At 36.5% G+C, this 18,300-nt stretch overlaps 1 protein-coding gene and 1 long non-coding RNA gene across 24 annotated transcripts in view; one reads left to right on the top strand and one right to left on the bottom strand.

Annotated features, from left to right (window-relative positions):
• Positions 1-18,300, bottom strand: part of dlg1 (MAGUK family member discs large 1) — a 516,408-nt gene that overhangs the window by 167,012 nt on the left and 331,096 nt on the right. For 2 of the 23 annotated variants that reach the window (XM_086911664.1, XM_086911663.1), the window contains exon 2: positions 13,441-14,029. The exons of 19 other annotated variants lie outside the window; for them this stretch is intronic. In XM_086911664.1, coding sequence (XP_086767790.1) covers positions 13,441-13,587 — 147 coding nt within the window. In that variant the 5' untranslated portion in view covers positions 13,588-14,029. Of the gene's footprint in view, positions 1-13,440; positions 15,917-18,300 lie in introns of those variants that run through there. 2 more of the 23 variants (XM_086911662.1, XM_086911665.1) reach the window with 1 other exon arrangement.
• LOC105736819 (uncharacterized) overlaps positions 1-18,300 on the top strand; it is a 98,427-nt gene that overhangs the window by 41,965 nt on the left and 38,162 nt on the right. Inside the window, exons 4-5 of the long non-coding RNA XR_004225823.2 lie at positions 7,688-8,083; positions 10,502-10,664. This is a non-coding gene — a long non-coding RNA (uncharacterized LOC105736819). The remainder of the gene's footprint in view (positions 1-7,687; positions 8,084-10,501; positions 10,665-18,300) is intronic.

The following is an 18,300-nucleotide window of genomic DNA, read 5'->3' as shown; positions in this document are numbered from 1 at the left end:
TTTAACTCGTAAGCGAAGAAAGGGGTTTAACCCTTTTCTTGCGCGTCTAAATTATCGGAAAAACGAAGGGAAATGCACATGCGATTGCTCTAAAGCACCCACCAGCTGTGGCCAGCGGACCGTGAGGTAAACTTTGGCGCGGCCAAATAGCCGCAATCTTCGTAATCTCCTCAGCTTCTTATCGTTAAAGCCCATCCCCATGAAGACGGGCGGCACACGTGATCCGCATTGGCACTCCAGGTTGCTAACCGATTATTTTTCACTATGACAACACACCATACAACAGTATCGAACCACGTCCTCACCCCTTTCGATCTTCGATGTTGTCCCTCTCTCTCTCACACTGTCCCTCTGACACCGTCCCCTCTTCGATACTAGACGTTTCGTCGTGCTCTTTACTGCGATTTTACTTTAAATATAAAATTGTTTCACCGAACAATTGCATTTGAATGGATCGTTGGAAGAATTTTTCAAGTTACACTTTCTTTATTAACTTAATTCTTAAATAAAATTGCGAATAATTGCATTTCACGAGTGAATGAGAGAATCTTTAAAAGTTAAATATTTCATTTTGAAATTTGTATATACATAAATATTATCGTAATAGTATTTCACGGACCATCAAGAGGAGATCTCAAAAATTAAAAGTAAAATTAAAATTTATCGACGAGTAATTTGTACGATTTCTTGAATTTTGGAAATTAATGGAAAGGAAGAGACGTTTGAACACTATTTTCATCGATTTAACTTTCGAGCTTCTGAAATGGATGAATCCACGTTTTCCTTTTCTAAAAATTTGAAAGAAGAGACTTAGCCGTGTCGCAAAGTTTTTATTTTTCAACGAGAAAAACGACACTAGGGAAGCTACACCACGTGAGTCCCGCGAGCGAAGGGATCGTTAGACAGATTTGTGACCTTGGAATCGGGATTCAATGTGCAGCGAGGAGACCCGGCCGCGCTCGACCTCTGCATAATCGTGACGCATTATCCGCGCGACATTCCCATTCCCTTTCCGTTTCCTACGTCACTTTCTCAAATCAAAACCGTATATAACCATCCCCATTAACATCTATCCATTCACCAAATCACCAATTCAAGGACCGATCGAAATACGAAATCTTTATTACGACTCCCGCATCCGTAAATAAAAGGGGGAAGGAAAACGCGAATATCGAGAAAGCTCGAAGAAACGACAGTGCTTGAACCAAGAAAAAAAGCTCGAGAATTCTTCCATTCGTTGAAAAAAATAATAATTAACCTCTGTTATCCTCTACTCTATTCGAGAAATATCTCATATGAATTCAAGCAGCGACGAAACGTCTCCCGGGATGCTCATCCCCCCCCGGAAGGATTCCTCTCGAGGTGTGGAAGAAAACGAGTGATATTCGATTGACAGAGGGTGGAAAGGGATAGTCGTCGCGGAACTGCGGACAAAGGCTCCTCGAGGAGAGGAACAGATCCCGCGTGTTTGGATCCGCGCGAATGACTGGCAGCGCTTTCGCTCGGCGGCGGGCCATGGGGTGCCGAGGGATGCTGCCAGCTGGGTTGGACGGCGCAAGATCTACCCCCACACGGCGATCCACGGCCACCCACACCCCCGTGCACGTTCGCCACAGGCAGCCAGACGTATCTCCGGCGCAACTCCGGCTTCTTCATCCTCCTTTCGTTTCCAAACAACTTGATGCCCACTATGGGAAAAATCATCCCTCTCGGGGCTCGTTCCGCGACGCAAGGGCGGAAAGACAGAGAGAGAGAGAGAGAGAAAGAGAGCCGGATATTACCACGTCGATGAATATTTGAGAGAGATCTCTGCTTCTCGCTCGACTAGACTGAGATTAAGAAGGCTTGGACCAGGGATACTCGATGTTACTGATTGCGGGGAATTGTTTGCAGCTGTTGGACGAACGGGTCTGTTGCGAGTTAGTTGTTTAGGCGAATGCAAAACGCAAGGTTTGCAAGGACTTTGTAAAATCAATTAAACGAAACTAAATATTTCTTTGTACGAGCATTAAGCATTAAGCAGATATTTCACGATTTATTTTCAGGATGTTGTTGTATAAAAATTGAAGATCAATACGGAAATTATGCCAGTAATAACAACGTTCTTCCAATTAGTTTCTTTTTTAACGGTGATAATAATTTTGGACGCGTTCGACGCGTTTGTTTGCTGTTTTTTTTCTTTTTTTTATTTACAGAACGATCGTACGAATCGTAAAATTGAAAAACCACGTTTATTGCTTGATATAAACCTGTAAATTATGAGTTACAACAGGCAGAAACTAAATTAAACCAATAATTGCATTGCATCGTTATCATTCATTGATAAAACCAATGGAAACAGGAACATTCCCGTCATGTGTTTTTAATATATGCGCAATAAGGAAGGAAATGTATTTCGTTACGTTTTCGATAAAATGCCTGTTGTATTTTTTCATCGTTGAATTGAAAACAGAGAGATCGATTAATTGGTCCGTAATTTAATATAAATAATACGAATATAATATTAATAAATATGGAATAATTCTCGATAAAATAACGAAAGAATCACAATGTTGTTACAATCCGAATACAATATCCGATTCAAATATACACGATTACGACTGAAATATAATAATTAGCAGATAGAAATTAAATTTAACGAGCAGTCACATTGAACATAGGATTCTTAACTTAATGTCACGTAACACAATACTTTAATCGATCATTAAATGATTCGTTTCAAAAATTTAGTTTTAATACAAAAGCATATCGAGCAGATTGATCTAATCATCTCGTATAAATTAAAATTCAAAAGGGATGTTGTTCACGTAGCAAAGTCGTTTAGCTTGGATCGAAGTAATTTTTTAAAAATGAAAATGAAAAGAGGAAGTGGAGTGGTGGAGCAGGAGTAGATGAAAAAAAAAAAAAAAAAAAAAAGAAAATACGAAGATCGGGTGTCCAAATAACATCCGAGTTCATCTTCTTGTATCTAGGCGATGTTGAAGAAAACGGAAAAATAATCTCTTGGCTTCGCCTTTGTTTGACAGAGCGTAAAAAATGCTGGTGAAAAACGTCAAAGTATAAGAAGCTTCGGTATATTATAGAGAGGATGTACTTCGATATAGCATATAGATGCTATACATTTTTCCATCGTGTGTTGCTCGATGCTTCGAGAACATTGACTTTCGATATCAAATTATCGAATTAGTGATTATTAAAATTATATAAATAATAATGGAACGAGTTATATTGCGAGTTGCAAGATTGAATTTTGCTTGAAAGTTTTGAATTATAAGATTATTAAAGTGTAAATCGGCGAGAAGAGCATTGTCGATTTATTCTGGTCAGTGGATTATTACGTGACGAAAGATCTCGTAAGAAAATAGATACGAAATTTAATCGCACGATTGAGCATAATAATTCGTAAAGAGCATTATTCCATTCGAGTATATTTGAAAATTATTCTCACATTTATATATAAACGAGGGCGCAGTGTATTAAAGTACTATTTGCAAAAATGAGGAAAGGGAAAACGGCGTAAAAAATAATTACTTGGAAAAACGAATCCAGAGATAAAAGAGGTATTCAGGGAACAAATGTTGAATTCATACACACTTTTTAACCTCAGCCACTGGTCCTTTGTATGCTCATTTATCGTGGTTGGAAAAAACGAGAGGGAGAGAATCCGGCTTTGCTCATTCCGCTATGAGAATCCTTTTGACGTGGCGTGAGGCAAAAGGTATGGGGGAATTATTCGAAAAGTCATAAAAATGGAAGAGAAAAGACGAGTCTTGATACCTTCTTATCGAGAACAGATAACACACATTAATATTGTATTGCGATTTACATTAGTTAATGTATAAGTTAAAATGAAGAGGACGAAGGATTCACGATATTTGAAATAAAGATAAAAGATTGGCGATGCACAAGAGAAGCAAAGAGAGAGATAGTTAAAATAGAAAAACTTTAAGGTGTTCGAAGAAGATGGATGATAAGTAAAGGAACAAGCCAGGCACTAGATAACTCAGATTGCCCTCCATCAAACGTTGCGAGTTTACTCCGCCTCTGCTTTCTAGACTTTCATCCCTTAAGGATTCTTCGTTATTCCCCACTTGCCATTACCTGTGATGTAGTGCGTGAAACGCTCCATCTAACTTTTACGCAGGCTTTCACTGTCTCCTTACGATTTGCTCGAGCAAGTAAGAGAGTCTCGAGCAGAACATTTAGGTATGTACAGGATATTCTATCTCTTTAAAAACTCTCACAGATAAATACGAAGATATATCTTATGTACTATTTTGTATTATTCTTATGCATTCTTGTGCATTTGCGAAATGCATCTGGAATAATTTGGCACTTGATAATATTTCATGGATATACAACACGTATTTTATATGTATCTATCTTTTACTTATTTCGCTTTATTTTCATTCTTGTTCATCGAAATTAATCCAGCAGATTTTGTTGAACCATGAAACGAAGAATAGCATAGAAATAAAACGAGCAGGAATTTCGTTAAATTTGTCTATTTCGAAAAATTTCCTACTCTGCACTGGATTATCATCGTGCGAACGATCCAAAATTCTTTCCTCTCCCCATTTTATTCCTCTTCGATCCTCGTTTTTTCGTATTCGCAAAGCTGTTAACATCGAAACCCTTTCGTCGACTGTGGTTTCTTTCAAGACAGAACTCTTTACCTCCGTGCACTCAAGGAGTGTGAGTTTGCCTTGATGACTTGCACGAGGAAAACGCCTCTCTTTGCCACCCGAGGAAAGTGCACTGTGCATTATCAGCCGATTTGCCTCGTCCTCTCGCGGAACGAGATGTGAATGGAAACGAAAAATTCCTACGGTCTTTGGTGTACGATTCGAGTGCACTTCGAAAAGATCAAAGCCCTCGAGATCGTAGAGAATTTGGCGCGAAAACAGCGTCGATCGTTGTGTGAAATTTATCGGATTTCAGGGAAATAAGTTTCGCGTATTTAATTTCATATTTAAATTATTCGAGCATCGTTTTATATTCGATGCTGAAGATTCGTTTGTGATCGTTTCTCTCGTTCCTTTGAACTTTGTTAATTGGAATTTGTTGTTTCTTTCATTTCTTTGTCTGATGAATTTAATCGTCGGATTTAAACGCGAAATATAAAAATTTCAGGTTTTTTTGAAACTTTTTCCCACGTTATTCACGAAAATTGACGTAATTTTAAATTATTCGTTTTCAAGGAATGTAATTTCTTTCATTCAATTATAAGTGAAATAAAGGAAACGCGAAATTGGCAAATCACAAACGAAAAAACAAAGTCAAAAATAAATTAAACAAATACAGGGAATATAAAGGAAAAATACAATATAATACCTGTACCCGATGATATTTTTATTTTGTATTATTTTTGCGTTGGCCTTTCACGAGATACGAAACAAAATAGAAATATATATCCTGTCATCGCATTGAATAAAAAGTTACAAGCAAATAAAATGGAGTGCAAATACGGTATTTTTATATTATGTCCATATACAAATATATCATCACGGTATTAAAATATGCGGCATTAAAGCGAAATAAAATTCGTGGCGTTAAGATAAACATGTGGCAAGAACGTGGTACAAACATTAAAATATTAAAATAAACGGGGAAATATTAAAGCGAGCAAGAGAAAGTTTTCAAGACGATGATATAACATTTAAAAGAGAAAAGGAATTTTAATTCATAAGCGTGTCAGAAGATGCTTCGCACTGTTGAATCTCTATAGAGAAGAGGATTTCTGTTTGAAGTGCAAAATCGGTCGGTATTAACTTGATCGGTATTCATTAACTACGCACACACACACACACACACACACATACGGATAAATCAATATTTTCAAACACCGGTACAGACGGTTAATGGATTTATCTGGTGGAAATCGATTAGCATATACCGCGTGTTCTGATGAAACACAGGAGATCCTCCTCTGCGCGTAATACGGGTCGGCCTATTATAACATCGGTATTCCAAATTTACTTAATCCCATAGATCCGATTAATGAGTAAAAATCAGAGGAAATATTGGATGGACTATGCGAGTCGTGCTATAACTAACGTGCATATCGTATATATATATATATCTAATAATGGGTTATCAATTCGATGGTTTATTATTAAATACCGATCAAATATTTTCACCATAGGAATATTCGGCTATTTTATCATTGAATTAAACACCCAATCCCTTTTCGCAAATGGGATGTGCATAATTGATTGAATAAATTCTCGATATGTGAGTGCATGTATGTATCACTGTATCTTCTAATATCCTTTTTTTAAATTATTCTTATCGTGGAATTTATCGTGGTGGTAAATTTTAAAATCTTATTTCAGGAATGAATCATTCGAACGATTTACTTATTTTACTTTTGAAAATGAAATGAAAATATATATATAAGAATAGATATTTAATAGTAGCAATGAAATCGAACGATAAGTACAAATGAAAAAAAAAGAAATATTAAAGTAATTCATGTTTCAAATATTATTATTATAAAATCACAATATTCATTCATCGAAAAGTTGATCGTGATAGAGAGGATTTTGTTTGATTCCAAATGATCGAGGGAATTCTTATTTTTAATATCCTTCCTTCTGTCTCATACTCTCGTACAATTTTATTGGAATATTGGAATCGCGATAACCAGTTATGAGATTGACTGTAAAATTCAATGGAGAAACGAGGGTGCTAGCTAAGATTTATACGTATTTTTGCCGAAGAAATGGACATTTGCCAGACGATCGACTAATTTAGATCAAGGTTTTGGAAGCGATACTCCAACCCTCTCGTAAAATTTCATGCGCACAGATGCGACAAATATTTGTGACACACGTACAAGTAAATTTGTCAATATTATGCTAAATTAATACACAAAACTAATATACAAGATGAAAATTGGGGATCTATTGCCGAGTATGATCCAACTGTGTCGTTTAAATACACAAGAATTCGAGATTAGACGGTAGAATATCAACGGTAATACGTTGATTAAAGTTGCATGCAAATGTCAATTAATGTTTATCAATTCCTGGTATTAAATTTGGAAAATATTTTAAAAGACATATTTTAAAAAAATAAAAGAATACGAAATGATTCTTGTGGAATCGAAGCAAATAAAAATCGAATCAGGTGCATAGATATCGATGTGATTGAATCAAACTCACTTGTTAATTTACATTTACATTTACGGATGGTGAGAACGCGTTTAAGCGGATCGAATCGAGATAAGTGGGATGTGGGTTTGTGATGGATAGATACGATAGAATAAAATAAAAAAGGAACAAAATATTTTATTATTTATCACGAGTTTATAATAAACAAACAAAACTTGTATATAACAATACTTCGATTATTATATATATCCAATTTAATTTAATTATAATTTAATAAATTGTAATACAAGTATTATTTTTGTATACTTTTAAGAGAAGAAAATTATTATGATTGATGATATACCGAAAATAAAAACTAGAATAGAATATTAGAATGAATAAAAACTTCAAAGCACTTTTGCACGTTGACTCAAAAATTAATTTCACAGAATCCTTCATTCTAATTTTACATTTTCATTCTTCACACTCGAGGAATCTGGAAGATTAAAATTCGTTTCACCGTCATAAAATTTTTATTCTTTTTTTTTCTTTCTTTTTCTTTCCATTCTAACAGAATATATTTTTGTTCGCAGGTTCGCACGTTAAAATTCTCGATGCGTTCGATCGATTGTAAAGGAACAGAGAAGAGAGAGATCGAAAGAAATCGCGGGTAGACAGAGTGGACAGAGCGAAAGAAACGGAGATGTCGTAATTTAGGTCGAGATAAGAAACGTGCCGGGTGTTTTCTTGGTTATCCGCAGTTTTCATTTATACCGTGGAACGAGCCGGACAGATTAAATATTGTTCGGAAAAGAATGGCCCCGACAGAATCGAAAACAATACGAAAGTCTGTCGATAGAGCGAGTGATACCACCGGCTTCTAAAAAGAACCTTTCTTTCCTACCTTTCTTTCGCTCTCGACATGCGCTTTCTTTCCGCTCTGTCCAAGTTTAAACTTGGAACGATATTGTGCTGCCACTTGTGTATCGGTACGTATTGTTGTTTATACAGTGAATTTCGTACACGGTGGTTTAAGTACAGATTGAATCTTGGGGAAACTAGTTATTGGAAAGAGAAATGGTATTTTATGAAGGGCCCTCGAAAATTGAAGAATAATAGCGAAGACAAGCGTCTTGTTTAATTTTCATTATGAGGATGAAATTAATTAGATTTTAATGCGAATCTATCGACAAATTCGTATAAACAAGCCAGCTAATATTCTTCTCATTTCGATTCTCAATTCATATGAGAGAATTTTATATTAAAATATATAATATCAATAATGTATCAAATATTTGCAAGTGGAATAATTAGTTAATGCGTATTGTTTTCTGTCAAAAATATATCTCCATTACTATTAAAATTTTGTTCATATAAATGTAACATTAAAGCAACTAATAAAATGTGCAAAATGTGGTGTACATTTTGGTAAGGAATATTTCGTTTCGTTTAAACAAAAATTAAAAATGCTTTCTTCGTTCAGTTGTTTTTCATCGAAAACTTTTCAATTATTTTAATAATATAATTTTATTGAAAAAAGATTGAACACTGAACACATAACACAGAAGAGTACAATTAATTTTTTTCTAACAATATATAAATTTAATTTAATTTCTAGGCAGGAAAGTTAGGCAGTTTTTGAAATGGATACCGTTCTTGAATACCATTCTCTTTCTTTATACCAAAAGAAATGAATTTCGTGTTCGTAGCACACGTATTTTTCAACTAATTCTAATAAGCGCTTTGTCCACGCTTGTCCCTTTGATCCACGGCTGAGATTTCCTCTTTTTTTTCATTCTTTTCTTGAAAGGTTAAGAGATTATAACAAAGGGCTTTCACTGCGCTGAAGATTCTCTAAAAAAGGATTGTGCGGGACTTGGAAACAATACGTTTTTAAACAAATAATCTCGCTACTTACGTGAACATGGTTTCTAACCGGAAATATTAGACTTACCTGTAACAAAAAGAAATATGGGACAATTAATAAATAAATAGCGCAAATGTAAGTTGAAATTTTATATTTTATAGAAATTGAACAAATTTTATGATTAGATTCCCCCATTTAATCTTGGGATGGATATAAAAGATGGATATTAGAAGAAATTGAGGGAAAAACTGGGTCAGAATGTACGAGAAACGTTTGTCAAGGATTTCATTTGTCCCTCTAGCAGGCTTTAATAGTTAGAATTGAAAAACCAAGCAGACAGGAAGCATTTCGCAATTTCCTACTTCTTTCTTTTCTTAACCATCGTAACAATTAGCCGGATGCGAAAATATAGAAAATGCAATTTTCTATTTTAACAATTTTTTCTTTAGATGCAATATTATATTTCGTGTTATTTAATAATATCTACTATGTGATGTATTAAAATAAAACAGTCGATTTTCTGTTCGAGGAGAACAGAAAAATATTTTGAGATCCTTAATTCTTCTTCTAAAATGAATTAAAACTTTTTTAAAGAGAAATATTACAAATATCGTGAATTATAATATCTAATTTTTAATTACATTTCAGAATAAATACTAACTCGATTGAATCGTGAATCGAAAATTGAATTATTTGAGCGACGAGAATTATTTTTCTTATTGACTTTTCAATTTAAACTCTTCGTTAAAAGAATACGTTGTAATACTTTTCACGATATATTCGGCAGAATAACGTCAACAGGGCGATACCATTTAATCAAAATTAATCGCCTGTATATCGTACAAGCTGTTACATTAACGCAAATGGGAGAATGGACAGGGAGAGTCGGTAAATTGGATCGGGATTTGAATTTATTTCCCGTCGCATCATTTTCATCGTTATTATCATCGAGCTGGAATTTCGATATTAAAAGGAATATCGCACGCTGGAGAAATCGTAGAATAATTTAATCTTCGACAACTTGATTATCCTTGGCCAATTTGTCAATTAGACCACTACTCAATCGACGAAACCCTTCTTTCGACTGTTGAAGAGACACGGATCGATCGTGAAATCTATTTCGCGGAACAATGCATAGGAATAAATCGGTTTAGAAAGAGATGGTGGGAATAATTGAGGAATGTGGCAGAGATCGAAGGGGTGTGGCACACCCTCCGTGTCTTTGTCATTCGAGAGTTTCTCGAACCACTCGAAGCGTTAGCCGATCCCGTGTCAAGAGGATTACACCTGATTCCTTTCTTGCGCGGATACGCTCAATTTTTCTGTCGCGATCTCTTTCATCTCTCTCCCAGTGTCGAGAGTTTCTCGCGACAAGTGGAGGGCCGATAGCTTATTATTGAGGGAGCCAAGGTGACTGGGTTCTTTGATTTTTTATTTCTTTTAAAAGGAGATTTTTAAAAGGAGTTTAACTCGAAGATAGAGAGAAGGTAGGTGAGAAATATTTGCCAATTGATCTAACATAATGATTAATTTGTTGCAGGTGGTGCAACACGAAGATTTTTCATCCTATAACGATCACGCCGAACTATGGGCATATGGAAAACTTTTGCATGCGTCTTTACATCAAGAAAATTGACATTCATCTAGCGTTAATGATCCATTTAATCTGGATTAAGTGGATGCAATTGTTACTCGCTTCGAAGGTAAACCAATCAATAGAAATCCCATATCGATCTTCTCGATAACGAAGAATTTATTTTCACAAGATGAACTTAAAGTGGTTTTAAAAATAGTTTTTTGTATCGTACAGTGGTTGCTTTCTTAAATGCAGAAACCTCGACTGTAAATGGGAAAATTGCAGATCAATCGATATTATTTACCGTGTTTAACTAAATTCAGCGCTCGAAAATTTGTTATTCTTAACGAATGCGAGTCGAACACTGCAGAGCTACACAATCGAAGAGTAACTTTAATCAAATTACAAACTTCCAACATCGACAACTTCCGCTTCGGAATCTCTTTATCGCTTGAACAGATGCAACCGTGTTCCATTTTCGGTTTTCATCCCGCTCTACTACCTTCGTGGAATATTCAGCCTCGATGTCACGCGGATTACAGGCGGCGCCTGTGTGCAGTGAACAGCTTCTCAGAATTCGAAAGAGTAGAATCTACCGCGACAAGTGCATCGAGTTTCCAGATGCTTTTCTCGAGGAGTTATTTATAAACAAGGTACGCAAAGAAATCTACGAAAAATCATCGGACAACTTTCAATTCAAAGTCTTTGATAGCGTGTTACAGATATTAGAATTTACCCGTGGAAGTAAAAAAACGAGGAGAATAAGGGTCGAATAAATACGTGTTCTCTCGAGATATTCTCGATGCCATCATTTTATTAGATTATTAGAACACTGAAAATAGGACAAAGCGTGTTTTAATGAACACGATGACCAAAATGGAGGAGATATGGACCGGATATCGGTCGGCACGGGATCCAAGCAGAAAGTCGATTGATCTACATTTCGGATATCAGCTCACGTATTATCATAAAAGAATGGCGGTCGGTTTAGCTTCCCCGGGGAACATTATCGGCCACCTGCTGTTTCTCCGAGGACGACGTGATTCGGGAACCTACGTTTTATCCGTTTCGTCGATTCCGACACAGGGAAAGGATTGTCGAACGGATCAAAAGGTTTTCAACTTGTTTGGAAATGTTCGAATATAGGATAGGATTATTCGTTACACGTGGCGAGAATGCTTCAAGTAGTGTTCAAGTTTGGAAATTCGTAAAATCATTTTTCTATAATGAAATCTACCAAAGTGATTTTGAAATACTATAGTTTTAATTAATTTGGATCATTAATGTTAATCGTCCAAGTTAATGTTTCCTGTCTTTTGTTCGAGTTATTCAATTACTCGTTTATTTTAGCTTCTTAATTAACCTATTATAAGCTCATTCGTTTCTTAATTGCTTTATTATACGTATTATCCCTAATTTCTAAGTAATATTATATTTTCCTTTCCATTTGTTTTTACTTTGGACGATAATGGATTTATTCCATTAGTGAATATTCGGTTGATATTTTCTTAATTAATTATCCTAACTTATCGTTATATGTTTCATGAAAATGAAAAATCTACTTCGATAGAATTCTATTATTAGAAGAAGAAGGAACAGCTCGGTGTAATTTTATACCATATTTTCCACTGAACCCTAATTATCTTCGTTACCCACTAATCGTCAAGTAGAAATAGAATTCGATCGGTGACTAACTAAAATTCTCCATAAATAAAATCCCAGATGAATGGAGTTCGATTTAGAACAAAAAGAGGACAACGATGATGAAATCGAACGCATTTCCAATACTCGAGACATTTATTTTTTCCTTCTTTTTTCTATTTCTCTCATTCGCGATCGACAGGAAATTTACCACCACGGCCGATTCCATTTATTTTCCAAGCGTGCATAACGCGTGCCCCGCATTCGCGTCACCGTCGATCGAAAAGCCGTAAAGATAGGCGGGTTATGGCCGCCAACCCTTTTTTCACAGCGCTCCATCGGCCTCGAAGCCATTGCGATAAGACTCTTCTTGCGTTTCAACGGAACTTTGTGCGCGGCGAACGTCTCCCGCGGCCATTCTGAATTTTTCACGCGGTTACACGGATGATTTAGCTTCATCCGGGTGAATCACGAGTTTCAATCGGGTCAAAAGGAAGATTGAGGAACACGTTGGAACGTAGAATGGGTCAGAGTGACTCGCTTTCTCTGTATAAATTTGCACGGGGGAAATTGGAAGGAAGCTTTTTTTGAATTTTTTAACGGGTTAATTTTCCACTGTTGAAAAGTTGAAAATTATTGTTTGTGCATTTGATGGTATTTTGAACATGCGCGTTCTCGAAAGGAAAATGTGAACACGTAGAATGATTTGAATGGATTATTATTATTATTCGTGGAATTTAAAAATTCCGGGCAAAATTGAGCCGTGACGATGAGCTTTTGAATAATGTAACATATCGATAATGTAATGAGAATTGGTAATTAGTACGCTACTAATGGTTCTTCCTTGCTTTGAAGGATTCGAATAAATAATGCACGCTGAAAGAGAGATTCGTGTTTAAAAGCTGATCACGTAATGACATGTAAATGTTGAAGGATTTTGCGACTGCAAATGGACGCTACATTAAATGTGTCTATCGTGACCTAAATTCGTTGAATTCGCGCACAGGTGTTTTAACCGTGCATTATTCTTTATTCCGATATTGATTTATCCATAGATTTATATATAATCACAAAACGCAATAAGTTGTAGAAGAAAAATTAAAACTTGACTTAATTTAAAATAATATCTTAAAGAATGTTTAAATATAAATAAATAAAATGGAAAAAATTTAAGAAGAGGATAGATCGAGAGCAAGAAGAAGAAGAAGAAGAAGATATTGATTTTTGAAATGGATATTGTACATCGAAATTAATCCTCTTACCCTCTGATTGGTGATAGCATTTGAATCGGAAATGGAGAACGTATCGACGATGGAATCGAATCGTACGAGTTTCTTCGGGTGGTGAGCCTTCTTCGAGCGCGGACAGAGCGAGCACATGGCTGAATCAGTCGGTGTCGTCGGGGGCATATTCGCGATTCTTTACGGTTTTTTCACTATTTTTTCCTTTTTCTTTCTCTTCTTCCTTTCCTTTTTCTTTTTTCGTTCACTTTTGCGTTTCGAGCAATTTATTCACTGTTACTCGAGTCACGAGTCCTTACATCATTGTCTAAAGTCTAAACCATAAATAGAGCCTCGACGAAACACAAGCTTGTGTCTATACACCTTTCGATCGATTTGGACAAATTTTCTCGTGTACTACAAAAGAACGATGGTCGATGCGAAGCTTGTCAAACCGCGCGGTATAAAGCTTATTATTGTACGGGCAGTGATTGTTTTTATTGTCTGGTGCTCATCGTCCTTATCCTCGATAGATTTCTCCTCGCAAGACTTTTATATTAGGATATTATTCGTTTTCACGAGGATTGATGCGTAAATTAATTATCTTGATGCGATCTCCTTCCCTCACGATCTATATTTGGATGGTTAATAAATTAATCTAACGAACCACCTATTGAGTAATCCTAATTGTACCTATTAATAAAACTCGAGCTCGATATTGAAACGATACTTTAGAAAGTGTCTATCTGTCTATTCTATTCGAATGTTCTTTTGCATTATATTATAACAAATGGTGGAAATTCGTATTAAATGTTGAGAAAATAAAAATTTTGAAGATAATAAATTAAACTTCGACCGTGAAATTTGAAAGGAATTCGAGGAACGAGCAATGGCACGACATCTCTTCGACCGCGAAAGTATCGTTTGTCCAAGTCGGTAACGCAGAAATTCACGGATCGATCGAGACCACGATTCCTTGCTGTTGGAACAGTAGTTACCACGGGCAGTTGGGATATAAACCGGAAGTAGTACGGTTCCTCGGTTATCGCCGGTTATACCTAACTTAAAAATCAATACTTTAAGCAGGATTTCGCTAAGACGAATTTCCATTCGTCGAAAGAAGAAGTTGCCTGTTTCGTCGGAGATGAAATTGCAGATTTGTTTTCAACAGGGGAAATAATTTAATTTACGACGATTCGATTAACACTGGTCTACTTTGTTGTTAATTGCTCGAAGATGTGTTCCATAAACACTTAGATTCGAAACTAAAGTGATACAGTTTAAAGTACAAGGAAGATTCTTCATCCCCTGGAATCATCGTTTCAATTCAATCAAATCGAATCAAAATGGAGTTCTCAAAAATACAATCGTTTAAATATCCAAGGAAATGGAATAAAATCATTCGTTATCCAAAGACAGGAAAAAACGTATCTCGTGTCAGATTTAATCTCCACGACATTTATCGTTACAGGAGATGTTTCTCTCGCCCCAATCCTCGTCCAATAATTTCCATAAGCGTCGCTCGCGCGGAAGGAAGCGGGACGTCTGTATAATTAGTTGGATCGCTGATACAATAGAATCATGCTCGAGAACGCGTTCGAGTACACGGGCGTGGAATCGAATTATTCCACGATTGCGGAGGGAACGGTTGAAGGCCCGCCACGCTCGAACGAACTAACGAGACTGCGAGGAGCGATGCGCGACGCTGGGAATCGCGACGACTAATTTCCATTAAGCGGAGTGGTGCCGTCGGTCGACGTGCCGCCCTTAATTAGCGGCGAGGGCATAAGCGGCGCTAACTTACGGACAAGGGGGTCAATTGGCTCCTCGTTCATGGGTGAGATAGTTGCGAATTATGGTCGATTCGTTCGCCGATTACCGACATGGGTGGATGGGCTCGATCGATCTCGGTTCTTCCTTCTACATCGGGATGAAATACGTTTGAACGAGATGTTGAATGTTGCTCGTTTGGATATCAACAGGTTAAATCGGAAAGTTGATGAAACCCTTCCCTATTTTTATTAGTCGGCGACGAGAAAATATTATTCTTTAGAATGTTTATTTAAAAGTTGTTGGGAAATTATCTTGAATTAATGAATAATTGAGACGAGTTTTTTGGGGAAAGATTTGTAAGTGGACTGTGAATTTTTATACAAATACGTATTTTTTAGACGTGTATGTTTACACGGTGGGATATAAAAACTCAAAATTGATTTGTAATCTATAAAAATTCGATTGTGATGAAAATTTTAGAGTTTTCAATTTTGAAACAAAATTTAACAAGTAGACAAAGAAATCGAATATAAAGCACTCGTCATAATCCTCGAAATCAAAGGATGAACATTGGAACGTTGGTCGTTGTCATCGTCGAGTTATTACATCAAACGTTCGCATTGCGGCTGCCAAGAAGAACGAGAGATCAAAGGGCTCGAAAGCAGACTTCAATCCTCGGTCTAGAAAGTTCCGGGAAGAATACGTCGGCCCGTTTCTGAAGAAATAGACGCGAATTGGTCGACGATGTGCTGATTACACCGAAAAAGACCCTCCTTTCTGTTTACAGTTTTCAGAGTGGAAAGTAATGGACGGCTCTTTCTGAAATTGCTGCGTCGAGGAGCAAGCCTCGAGGCCAACCAATCGACACGATCGTTTTAATCACTTGCTAGGATGAGAAATCGTGAATCGTTCGTCGCGAAAATCGTGAAAATTGGCACGATTTCCTGTAAGTTTGGTGTTTTCGTTTCATTCTTGAAAATTCTGGACGAATGCATTTGGATTTATTCAGAATACGATTAATATTCGTGATTTCGAGAATTTCGAGAATAATATGATTAATTCTGAAGATTAAAAAAGATTAGTTTTGATATCGATAACGAGAGAAATATTTTCTCGAAGATTTTACTCTTCTACTCGTGTTCAAGTAATTTTTATAATTATATCGAAGAAGCGGAGTAAGAGAAGCAATCTTAAAAGCTGATTGAAACGTGGAACTCTTCTTAAAGAGGTATCGTATATCAAGTTAAAAGTTTACGAAAGCGAGAAAACAGTTTGAATTAATTGGATAAACTCGTTTCAAACAAAATCTTGAATCCAATCGTAGTTGACTTAAACGCAAGTCTTAACAACGTTTTATCGTTAAACTTTTCAACCACGAATCCTTGACAACGAAAATATTAATTATTTCGCCTGCGTCACGAAGTGGACACTTATTTCAGTTCGGGCACGATCTAGCAAAAGTTTCGCGATTGGAATATAATTTAAAGTCGTCAACTTTTCCTTCAGAACATGCGAACCGACATTGCGACACTTCCTGCGTTTAAGAAGCATTGGTGGTGTGTCACGTATAATAATTCGAAACTTTTCAAACTTTCTCCCAAGATTTCGAAGAATTTTAATTGCGATCCGCTTGAAATAGATAACGCTTGTGACACATCCTAATAGCAAGAAGAGTTTCTTCGAGGAGTAAAGAAACAACTTCGATTTTAATACTATCGTCCGTAGCCCGTGGCCACTCAAACTTGGAAGATTGGAAAAAAGTTGAAACGGTCGTGGATGCATCGAAGAGGAGTGGAATTTTCCGCAGGACCCGAAGCGTTCAGAGAACATCTGATCGTTCCCTCGCAAAGACACCAAATGACGTTCTTGTCCGTGTTGTTCGATCGTGTTGTTGCGAAACGAATTGAATATTCATGGTGTGCCGCGCATTAATTAAATCTGAGATCGATGCTTGTCACTGTTTTTCGAGCCTTTCGAAAGCCTGCGCGTTATTTCGAAAGCTTAATGAACGAAGAAACACAACTATGAGAGGAAATAACGCGGAAATCAATTTGTGAAACGAGTATTATTACCTCTTCGAATGATTGAAGTGGTGTTTTCAAATTCATACGCACTGTTTCAAAAGTGTTCAATTGAACATTTCATCGAAATATAAGAAAATGACGTTTCAAATTTTCGCCTCTGGCTCGAGGAAAAATTATTATTAAGAAATTTCCTTCTTAACGAAGGAGGAAAAGTTACATTTAGCCAATCGTAACTCGTTCAATCTGTAATTCCCTGTCATGAAACAGATTGGATAATACAATTCGTAGATAATTATGAACGGGTTGTTGTTAATAGGGGATAAATTAATTAACGGGCAAAGCTTTAATGCCCGGTCGGACGGGAAGAGGAAGTGCACGCATCCTGTCATTTCGTGCTGCGCTACGTTTAATTACTATGTCACGTTAATTCCACGATGCGAGCTCATTCGAGTTATTGGCGGCCATCGAGCATTGCAACTCGAGCACCGCGCGAATGAACGGCTTAACGATAAAGAGGCCGACTATTAAAACTGAAAGGCTACTTGAATTGAACCTGTTATCGTTCATTATCGTGCATTCGTGCAGCCGGGTGCACGACGGGTGGGCGACGGATCCAGCGCATCGTAAATCGCGCATCAATCCGTGCCTGTCCGCTCGAAAGAGTGCACGCGTTTCACCGAATTAACGTCGCGTTAATTGGCGAACGTTGTCAATTAACAAGCGGAGCAATGAGTAGCATCGAGCCGACGGAATTGGGTTAATTGTTTTTGGTTAATGAACGGGAAATTCGATCGGTTTAGATTCTGTATATTCTTTTTCCTTTTTTTCCCTCTCGTGAAAAATTCATTTTCATTTGAGCCGTTGTTAGACATTAATTCTGTTAGTAAATCCAGTTTAATCGATTACCTTTCGAGAAATAAGAGAGAGAGAGAGAGATTGTTGAATGGAAGAAAAAATTGGAAATATTCTTTATAATTTATAAATTATATTTGAAGAGTTGAGTGAAAATTGAGAAATGGAATAAAAATACATTTTCAAAGGATAAAATCGATGTGACTTTAAATAAAGGATAATTTTATTTTATTAAAAAGTATCGAATTAACTT

This window comes from Apis florea, unplaced genomic scaffold (genome assembly GCF_048593485.1).
Source record: "Apis florea isolate Af1SG1 unplaced genomic scaffold, ASM4859348v1 contig_3326_pilon, whole genome shotgun sequence".
Lineage (NCBI taxonomy): Eukaryota > Metazoa > Arthropoda > Insecta > Hymenoptera > Apidae > Apis > Apis florea.
This window is presented reverse-complemented; position numbering and strand designations above follow the sequence as displayed.